Source organism: Lactuca serriola, chromosome 8 (assembly GCF_051521515.1).
Source record: "Lactuca serriola cultivar US96UC23 chromosome 8, Lser_US96UC23_V15, whole genome shotgun sequence".
Taxonomy (NCBI): Eukaryota; Viridiplantae; Streptophyta; class Magnoliopsida; order Asterales; family Asteraceae; genus Lactuca; species Lactuca serriola.
Window position 1 is genome coordinate 179661677 of NC_136415.1, and position 11302 is coordinate 179672978.

At 32.8% G+C, this 11302-nt stretch overlaps 1 protein-coding gene across 2 annotated transcripts; it reads right to left on the reverse strand.

The window, feature by feature from the left end:
- Nucleotides 1-3660: 3660 nt before the first annotated feature.
- Nucleotides 3661-6106, reverse strand: LOC145071237 (DNA polymerase zeta catalytic subunit-like). Of its 2 annotated transcripts, XM_079018153.1 has the most exons (7): nt 5554-6106; nt 5115-5296; nt 4647-4729; nt 4401-4458; nt 4241-4290; nt 4059-4111; nt 3661-3867 (listed from the first exon to the last, which is right to left on the reverse strand). In XM_079018153.1, the coding sequence occupies exons 2-7, from the start codon at nt 5224-5226 to the stop codon at nt 3768-3770; spliced, it is 456 nt and encodes a 151-aa protein (XP_078874279.1). In that variant the 5' UTR covers nt 5227-5296; nt 5554-6106; the 3' UTR covers nt 3661-3767. The 2 variants fall into 2 exon arrangements, with proteins under 2 accessions (XP_078874279.1, XP_078874280.1); XM_079018154.1 differs by having other exon boundaries at nt 3776-3867; nt 4059-4163; nt 5115-6106.
- Nucleotides 6107-11302: the final 5196 nt, after the last annotated feature.

Below are 11302 nucleotides of genomic sequence, written 5' to 3' on the forward strand. Positions count from 1 at the left end.
TTGTATTAAATAATGTTTTACAAAATTTGGCAAAAAAATATAAGAATATATTATGATTTTTTTGTCATATTTATAAAAACAACTTCAACGACTATTATTATAATAAATTTTTATTTATAAATTTGTCAAAAATATAATGTTTGTATCGTCGAACGTTTTTTAAAGTTTTGTAATTTTTTTTCCAAATTGTTCATTATTAATAAAGTTGGAAAAAATATAAATTTAAAAAAAAAAAAAACTTGAAAAAAACAAAGATATATATGTTTTTTTAGGCTAGAAGATGTTAGAAGACTCTGGTCCACGTCTGCGCCAAGAAGAGGGCGCGCAGACATTTTTAGGTCTGCAGTCTTCAAAAAAATAAACAGTCTACGAAGGCTAATGTCTGCGCGTGGTCTGTGCGGCGCAGACAGAAGAGGTCACGCAGATCTGCGGACAAAAAATAAACACTACCTTAGTAAATCATGAACATAAAAATGATAAAACAGTAAATCTTGAAAATAATGTAAGCAACCTTGTATTTAATTTCCCTTTTGAATAATAATAAAGTAAGAAACCATTTAGCTGCATATTGCCTAACAAATAAGAGACAGTTATGACTTTGACTAAGCCTTACTAATGATCAACAAGCATATAGACATCAATAGGGAGAGAGGGGTACAAATTACACTAACATTCAAAAAGGTAACAACCAACTAATAAGCCAAAGGGACTTTGTACATATCATAGTCTTTAGTGATAAATTAGAGAAGAAGAAAAAGAGAGGCTGAAGAAGCTACATGGACTAACTCATGATTTATTAGGAAAAAAAGTATATTGTGAGTTTGTGAGCAATATGCCATTTTAAAGCCCTATTTTATCCCTGTTAACACTTATAGAATGGATGGAAAACATAAATGAGGCCAAATCTATAACAATTATAACCCTTAGTCAAATACATTTGGACCCATTTTTTTCAAAATGTTTTGCCTATAGTACTTATGAATATGACAAAAAAGAGGAATATTTTGTGCACCCAAGTTACAAAGCAAACAACTAGGGAATGTGCTTATATGATGTCGAAACTACAAAGAAACTAAGTAAAATCAGAAACTATTGTGATAGAACAGGGAAGATATTTATCTTAGAAGCTATTGTTTAGAAATAAAAAATAATAAGCAAACAATTCAATGATATTATTCTGAAACTAGGGTTTATTCTTAGGTTTTAGTATTAAAGTAGAAAGGTTCGAGATGTTACTTCTCATGATATAATAGAGTTGAGTGGCTGGTGTCAGATGGCGACAACGAAGAATCAGATCGTGAATGGTGGCAGAAATGACAATGACGTGACCGATAGGGCAGTGGCAAGTCGGCGAGTGGTGAAACGGGGACGGAAATGGTGAGGTGGCGAGTTAATTTCTTGAGTGGAGCAGCCCTAATTGATCGTTGTTTGCTTTGATTTCTCGTGGTGTTGATGATTTTGAATGATCGTACGAGCTTTGAGGGTATACTAACTCTAATCGTATAATCGCTATAAGGTGGAAATAAGAAGCCCCAATTGTTGCTTGGACTTAATACGCAATATGAAGCTTAGTGCAATGGTTAAGGTTAAGGCACAGATGTTGCAATGTTTAAGGCACATTTGTTTGAGGGTATACTAACTCTAGTCGTCTAATCATATATATGTTTTCAATGGAATTAATACACAATACAAAGCCTGGTGCGGTGTCACAAGGCGGTGTTCCATAATTTTCCAGACCGATCTAAAAGATGGTAGAACTAGTAATCACAATCTTGAAGAACCTAGAACGTCCTAGAATTCTCTAGGACATTAAAGTATAGCATAGAACCTTATGAACTTTGTATCCAAATAAACATATTGTAAGAACGATCTAGAATACTCATGAGTATACGAAACCTAGAAACTTCCCTTTGAGGAGGTGTAAGTATCCTATAAATAGGGGGTGACTCATTTGTCCAAACCATTGAGAAGTTTGCATTGTAAAGAAGTTGAGTTCTATAATAGAAGTTTTCTTTCGTACTAGAAGTGTTCCTTGTCGTGTCTCTTGCTTTCTAAGTTCGTTGGTATATCTAGATCATCAAAGTTAGCCTGACTTAGTTGAAGAAAAGCTAAGTGGCGCACGGTGATTGAGTCATCCCGTGACATGTGGTTAAGGCATAGTTGTTGCTTTCTTGAGGTCCCATGATCGAAACTTGCTTCCCACGTTACGTGTGTTTTATTTTCGTTTGCGCCTACGATATGTATTATATATTAATGTTGTGCGATATTTTTTACAGAACTAGCATCATGTCCAGTTGGTTAAGTTGCTTTACTCATATTACTCGGTCTCCCTACCACCCAAGTTCGAATCTTGCTTTTGACATTTACTTTTAATATTCTTTTGGCAGCTTTACCCATATCAATAGAAATTCTTTCTTTAAAGTTGGAACTTGTCCCACATCGCTATTCATATGAAAGTTGAGCAAAATCAACCTCTTATATAAAGTAAACCCGGATTTCTCAATTGTCAAAGTTTGGTTTGGAATGGGTTTGGGTTTAAACCCGAAACCGATCCAGTAAAATCGAAAACCCAAGAAACCGAACCCATCGGTTTTAGGTTGATGTTTTTCTAGCTATTATCATGCATAATTTTCCTTCTTATATATATATGATATTTTTACCATGCATCACTTTTTAATATATAATAACTATTAGTTTTAGGTTAGCAAACAAAAATAATGCTAACCTACCGGTTAGACAGGTCATTCTTCAGGTTTTTTTTAGAGTATTCACCAAAATATGATTTTTTTTTCTAAACACTCTATCTTTTTGTTTTTCTCCCTCACACCAAAGTGGAGCTTTTTCAAATTGGTTTTCGGGTCCCCCCCCCCCCCCCCCCCCCAACTCCTCTGCTTTGTCATTAGCTTTTTTGCACTAACCTAGTGGTTTATTAGTTTTAATATTTAACTCACATCTTTTAAACTTGCTTCCATTTTTTTTTCATCATACTATACAGTGCTCATGTACTTGTCGACATAGCATCATTGTATTATTGTTTGTTATTACTAACTTTTCCTTATAGTATTAATGGATAAAAAACATTTCAATTTACTCTTTAAAATACGACATAAATTTACGACTTACACTTTCGTCTGTCGTAAATCATTGACATTTTACGATATATGATATAAGTTTATGACTAACTTTTATGTCAATCATAAAAGTGTTGTACGTCGTAATTCCTCTGTCAAGAAATACCTTTTTCTAGTCGCTACTAGAAAAAAGGTTTTCCTTGACAGACAATGTCTGTCATAAATGTCTATATATGACAGACAAATGTTTGTCATTGAAAACCATGTCATCAAGAAAAATGACAGACATTAGGTCTGTCATAAAGTTTACGACAGACTTTTATGACCAACAATTACGACATACATACACGACATGCGTTTTCGACATATATTTACAATTAATTAGTTTGTCATAATTCTTAACATTTTTGTATTTATGACAGACATTTACGACTTCAAATTACTACATGTTTTGTAGAATATGGTTTTTGACATATTTTTACGATATGCTTTGTATGTCATATATATATATATATATATACACACACACACACACACACACACACACACACACACCAAATCTTAATCAAACTAAACTACATATCTAATGTCTAATAATGCAAAATAAAACATCATAAATATGTAAAAATGCTTATACAAACTATAGTGTCAAATTCAAAAATACGGTCCAAATTCATCAAAAAGTAATTGTCAAATTCATATCACTAGTAAATAAAATTTATGACATAACTCATACGTAGCCCATTCTTCACGCACCCTATCAAGCTCGATGTTTGTATATTCATTCTTTCCAAAACTGAGACAAAAACTAATACATTAGCAAAATATCATTAAATAGTTATATATATATATATATATATATATATATATATATATATATATATATATATATATATATATATTCTACGACACTTCAAGTCCATCAAGTAACTAATAGATTTACGTGCATTGTTATTCAACACTTCAAGTCCTTCAACAACCACTTACATGAACTTAAGAGCATAATACCCGCATTCTGTGTAATCAGGCTGAAAGGGACACTATACAATTATATAACAAATTGTCAGAGATTGATCGAGCACTAGCTTTAAGCTGTAACAGTTGAAGAATCACACACATAGTTAACATGAGATCCTGCAAATACACATTTTTCAGGAATTTTTTTTTACCTTCAGTGCCCTTTCAAGAGCAAGAGATATCATTTGCGCACACGCATCACCTGATCGATGTTAGCCAGCAATGAGCAAAGAGATGATTATATATAGCTCCTATATTAGCAATTGAGAAAGAATTTAATGACATCAATGCCATTAATAATATGTGCAATACCTTCTTGGTCTGGTTGATGAAATATATCCGAACAAGGAACATATAGATATGGTAAAGCCTGCATCATAATCAAGATACTTCATAATCATCATACTTAATAGCTATTTGATAAATAGTAATCAAATAAAAACAACACTCTATATTCAAAAATGAAATTTGATTCTACATTGTCAACCATAAGTACCTACCAAATTGAATTTTCTCATAAACTCCCATGTTTTTAGAGGACCAATATGAGAAACTTACTTGATAAATATGAAAACATGTCTTCTGACCAGCTGGTGTTGACCCATATACTATAATCACAGGAACCTCATTCACATTCCCACCTATCCATTCATAAATATAACTAACAGAGACCCTCACTATTTTATATCATACAATCGGTGTACTTTTATTGTGTAAACAACCCATTTCAATTATCATATCTTCAGCTTTAATACTTGAACATTCATTTGGAGTCATTTAAATAAAGGCTTTGTGTGTAGTGTTGGGAGCAATTTATGTGGTACAAATGCGAAGTGCATGCATCTTTTTAAAGGAATTGAAAAACTTCTAAACTTTGTGTTGATGAATCGATTAAGTACAAATAGCCGCATCACATTTACAAAATGATAGCGCATAGTACCATGGTAAATGGAGACACTTGTAAGAGTGTAGAAAAGTTATGCCTCAAGATGAGATAAAAAAAATATAGTTCATGAGTATATATACCTTGAAAGCTATTGTAACAGAGATCAAGGCCTGGAATTGGAGGAGACATGTAGTAATCAATTGACACTATCCGAACGCTAAAAATCTTCAAATCCGGCTGGGAGTTTTCCATTGATTTCTCTGAACTACGTGAAAATTGGGGCAATTATATACAACACGATCCTCTTTGTTGTTCAGTCCATCTAATTGAGAATATAATAAAGATTAGGATTTTAACATAGAATTGGGGATTTGACTGAGAAAACCGATAAAGGTTAATTTAGTTGGTGTAATTTAAAACCTCCCGCCAATTGATAAAGGTTTTTGAACATACAATAAAAGGTTTATGAACAGAGGGAGACAAATATACTCAAAATGCACTCCCAATTCATGTAAGCATTTCATCGAACAGCTGTTGTGCACATGCTATTGAATGGGGGAAATAGAAATGGACGTCTACCATCGAAAGCAGCCGACTCAAGAACACGAATGAATGGCAAATAATGTGATAGTGGTGAATCAGAGGTACGTCGTCAGCGCTTGGCTCGACTGGGGAAGAGAGGAGAGCGAAGACTCGAATCAGGAATTCCGGAAGCCTTAACTGATCACGAAGAGGGAAAAGAAACGAAGGCAGGGCTTTCTCTTTCTCGTTCGGCGATTTCAGACCCATCGCACCCGAGTGGCGAGCTTTGGTGGTCTACGATGAAGCACCACCGTCTATCGACCTTTAACAACATCAACTTCAACGCCCGTCACCACAATCTCTTGTCGACGACGAAGCTCCATCGCACCTCTCGACCATTGCGTGACCTCCCGCCAGACAGATCCCAACTTGCTGACCTGAGATCCGCTGAAACAGCTCCATTGGCGGTCTCCATCGTCGCCGCCGGTAGCAACTGTTAACTCCCCTACTATCAATCGGCATTAGAAATAGCATCACAGCTCCGACCACTAGGTGTCCAGTCGCCAAGCACATCCTTCCTTGGAGATCGAAGATTGAAGGGAAACATACGTCAACAAGTGGGCCTATGTGTACCCTAGTAAGTTCAAACAAGAAAATCAACAGTTGGCCTAATTTCGAGATGGGCTACAAAGAATCCTATTGTGGGCTTCCCAAATCCAGTTTTTGGTTTTATTGGGCTATCCCTACATTACAATAATGACACAATTTTAAAAGATAAAATTCAACCATTCTACGCCCGCGTTACGTAAGCTTCGCCCAACAAAATACGTTTTCAGAATACGTATTGTGGTCCTGAATCGCTCGGCATTCTAAAGAAAACAAAGAAATTGGGCCTAATTCGTTTTCCATGGACTATAGTGCTCTGACAGGGCTGTAATTTCATTTTTGGCTATTCTCAAATTAATTTTTTCATATCATTGGACCACTCCAACAACATCAAGATGGACCGTAGAAATGGTCCTTCAACTCTTTTAGTTTTTTTGTTATAGAAACGATCCTTCAACTTTTTTTATACAAACCATCCAAACACTTATTTCATTTAAAAATTTGGTGTTTTGCTAGCTATTATCATGCATAATTTTCCTTTTTATATATGAGATTTTCTACCATGCATCGTTTTGTTATATATAATAACTATTATTTGTAGGTTAGAAAACAAAAATAATGCTAACCTACCAATTAGAAAGGTCATTTTTCAGGTCTTTTTAGAGTTTTCACCAAAATATAATTTGTTTTCGAAACACTGATCTTTTTGTTTTTTTTCCTCACACCAAACTGCAGCCTTTTCAAGTTGGTTCGACTGTTCGGGTTTTTTTTTCCTCTTGCTTTGTTATCAATTCTTTTGCACTAATGTAGTGGTTTATTGGTTTTAATATTTAACTCACATCCTTTAAACCTGCTTTAATTTTTTTTCATGCTATATACTGCTCATGTACTTGTCGACGTAGCATCATTGTATTATTGTTTGCGATTACTAGCTTTTTCTTATAGTATTAACGGATAAAAATCATTTTAATTTACCTTTTAAAGTATGACATACATTTACGACATACACTTCTGGCTGTCGTAAAGCCTTGATATTTTACGGTATATGACATAAGTTTTATGACAGACTTTTTTGCATGTCATAAAAGTGCTGTATGTCGTAATTCGTCTGTCAAGAAAAGCCTTTTTTTTCTAGTAGCGAAACTCAATCAAATAAAATCTTAATTAAATTATAAAAATTGTATTAAGATCAGTATAAAAGTCAAAGCAAAACTCAACACTTCTCACAAGTTCGGAAGCATAAAAGATTGAAAATTTAGTTTACATAAAAATATAATTCTATTACATAACCAATTTGATGTTTGTTACTTGTTACCAGTTATTGAAATAATTACGAATTTTAACAAGTTAACTATTGGATCGATTTAACCTTAATTCATGTGGCCAACATGAACTAAATCAAAGTTAAGCATTAACTTAAGAAGAAATTTGAATTTGATAGATAGGATCATAGTTCAAAAACTAAACAAGATAATTAATTGCAAAAAAGTAAATAAATAAATAAATAAATAAAATCTACAGTTGTTTGCCAAACATGGATAAAAATGAATCAAAACAATAAATCTAATATCTAGAAATGAATTTTATTAATCTAAACTAACGAATCTAATCGTAATCTTTAGAATTCTTAAATTTTCAAACAAAATGTAAGAAAATCTCCAAAAAGTCGCCAAGAATAGGTCTAGTCTTCATCGGGAAGTAAATGGATGTATTTATAGGAGCAAGAAACATCATATAAACATTAAGAGAACTTACGCGATCATCTAGATAGTTACATGGTCGTGTAAAGGGTGGAAACACACTCTAAGTTAGTTTATGTAACATCTTGTTTTCGGGGCTAGATGTTTTGAGTTTTCTAGTAAAAAAATATTTAATTCAAAATAAAGTAAATTAAAGTGAAATAAATAAGTAAATAATTTAGGATTATAATGATTATACATATCGTTACTACCTTATAATTAAATTATGATAATATTTTGATGTTAAAATAATACCTTTATCATGAGAAACCAATTATGCCAAGTTAAGGAAACTTGTGTTTGACCGTTGACCAAATAAGTATATTGGAAGAATTTCTTGTAAGTTTTGATAGAGAAGAACCATACTTTTATCTTCATGTCGTTTCCCAACTTCACACTTCGAGGCAATGTTTTAAAAACCGGTTGGATCAGGAATCGGGAAAAGGAGAGGTTCAATTATCACTGGTTTTATGTCTATTTCTGAATCGGATCGAGCCGGCTGGTTTTTATAAAAATTCGGTTGAATTGGTTCAATTAAACCGGTTAAACTGAATAAAAATACATAGAATTGAAACATTTTGCATAATAAACTTTGGTAGTTTTTTCACATTTATTAAAAATTTTCTAAATAAAAGCACATGATAAATGTTATGAAGTTTTTTGATGCGTTTATATTCATCTAGGACTTTATTTTCTTTTTAATGCACGTAGATTGATGTAAAAATTATGGTTATGAGTTATTTTAATGTATTTAGATCGATCTACAACTTATTTTCATGTGTATTTTAATGTTTTAACTTGTGGACATCAAATTCTTGATTTATGTATGTATGTATGTGTAGGAAAATACGAAAAAAATGAAAATTATTGAAACCAATTTACTCAGCGGTCGAACCGTTTAAACCGGAAACCGATGACCATACCAGTTTTAAAAAATTGTTTTGAGGACAAATTTCTTCTTTGTCTTTGAACCACTTCTGCTCTCCTGTCATAAGGTTGTTACATCTAGAATCGAAATACCGTATACATTCATGTTTTTTTTAGGCAACTCCATATGAACCATTAATATAATATCTTCATCTTCATTTGGTTCAACACACTTTGCTCTCTTCTCCAAATCAGGACATTCATACGTATGGAAAATGTCCCAACTTATGACAGTTTAAGCACTCTATTGTCGACTTATCAAACGATTGTCTTCCTTTTCCTTTGCCTCATGATCCTCTAGTCATGCCTCTGCTCATCATCCTCTGGCCGGTCTTTCATTATAGGTGACTTTTACTTCATGTTCTTCGAGAAGATATCCCTATATTTCTCTATTCATGAACCAACTAACTTCCATGTAGTTCAGTGATAGTTAAGGTACTCAAATCATTGGACTCTTCTATTGAACAAACGACAAAATTGAATTTAGGTGTCAATGATCTGAGTATCTTACTAACAATTGTACTCTGATTAATCACTTCACCATTCGTCTTACCTTGTTGACCACAGTCAGGGTCCGCCCAGAAAAGTGTCGACCTTTTCTTTTTCTCCCATATTCAGCAGTTCAAACTTTTTCCTTAGTGATTGAAGTTTACCCCTTTTCACCTCTGTCGAGCCTCGGTAAATTTCAATTTATGATGTATTCTCATATTTATTGATGTATTGCACATCAATGATTTTTGGCATATATGTTTTAATGTCTATAATGTCTTATAATTAGGGGGAAATGTAGAAAAATCCTACCTATTATATATATATATATATATATATATATATATATATATATATATATATACACACATACATATATATATATATATATATATATATATATATATATATATGGAAAATGACTTATTCAGGTAACTAACTATTTCGATTGTCCATATATAGGTAATGTTCTTTATTTTGTACACATTAATGAAACTAACTTGTTTTGTTTGTTCGCATTTATGTAATATGACCGGCTATCACCTGTTTTTGCTTATGTGGCATCCACCTGACATATGACTTGAATACGTTGCACCTACGTGGCATGGTGCATATATTGTCGTCATTCAATTACACTATAAGAACTGTATCATACGGTTACACCCCTAATTCCAAACCCTAGATTGATCGACGATGGCTTCTTCTTCCTCATCTTATTCTTCAAAACAACAAGATGAATTTCAAGCTGATCATCCATGTGATTGCAGCTTACCATCTCATTTGAAGATTTCAAGAACTCTTGACAACCCTGGAAGAAAATTTAGAGTTTGTCAAAAATCGATGGTAAATCAATATTGTTGAATATGTTTCAACTTTCTTCTTCTTCATCCTTCAATTTAACATTTTTTTTATTTTTGTTCAAGAATGGAAAAAGTCCAAGCTGTAAATTCTGGCAATGGATGGATGAGGATGAAGGGAGGACATATGGAAGAAGTTCTTACAGGAGGAAACCAGAAGAAAGCTGCAATCTAACCTTGAAATTTTGCACTTTGGAGAATGAAATCAGCATATGTCGATGAAGATTGAACAGGAAAACAACACCAATTTGGTTAATAGATAAAAATTAGATAAAGTGAAGTGGAAGTTGTTTATTCACAAAGTGGCGTTGATTTTGTTATTTGTATTGTATGTAAAAATGTTGATTTGATGTATTAGGGTTGAATGATGTTGTTCATGATGTATAATGGTTGGATGATGTACTTCATGAATGAAACTTGATTGGTATTAGAATGATGTAGTCCACCTGTTCTTGTGTAAGCTTATGTACGTAATTAAAGCAACAAACTTGTGTTACATGTTTTTGCTTCTGATGTAATGTAGATGTAAAATTGTAAAAGTCGAATATAGTGTTTTGTATAGTTTCACATTTTATGTTATTTTACTAAGTCATCTTTATGCAAAGTGAAATGTCTAGACTTAGTATATTTTTTGTACACTCATGTTCCCTATAAATAGGGACTGGGGTTAGAAGTAGAGAGGGACTTTTTGTAACAGATATCTCTTTTCTGCTTATTTTGTAATCAGTCTTTATCAATATGAGATCTGATTAATATTTACTCTTCGTGTTCTAAATCTTCAATTACTCAAATCAAACTTTACTTTCTCAAATCTCGATAACAATTCTCATCAATTGGTATCAGAGCAGGATTCAAACTGCTTCGATCTGATTTTCGTGTTAGAATCATTTGCTTTTTGAGTTGCAACTTTACTCAAAATTTTCTGTGCATTTTGGTTTTGAAAATCACATTTGATCTTCAGATTTGAATTGATTCTGTCTTTGAATTGTTAAGTCGAGTAATCGATTAGTGTTTTGTGATCAATTCAATTGATCAAATTCTCTATTTCATCAAGTTTTTCAAGCTTTCTGAAAATTTCTGTGTTCATCAATGGCGAACTTCAACATGAATACAATGACTTCCTTCTCTCACTTGCTTGGTTCTTCAACCAAAATTCCGATGTTAATTCCAGAATACTATGATCAGTGG

What these genes read in the sequence shown, in the direction of transcription:
- LOC145071237 (XM_079018153.1), bottom strand. Translation starts at nt 5,226, where the DNA reads ATGGAAAACTCCCAGCCGGATTTGAAGATTTTTAGCGTTCGGATAGTG. An exon ending in CTCTTGAAAGGGCACTGAAG is followed by an intron (nt 4,112 to 4,240) that starts GTAAAAAAAAAT and finishes ATAATTGTATAG; the next exon opens with TGTCCCTTTCAGCCTGATTA. An exon ending in TATTATGCTCTTAAGTTCAT is followed by an intron (nt 3,868 to 4,058) that starts GTAAGTGGTTGT and finishes TTTTTGTCTCAG; the next exon opens with TTTTGGAAAGAATGAATATA.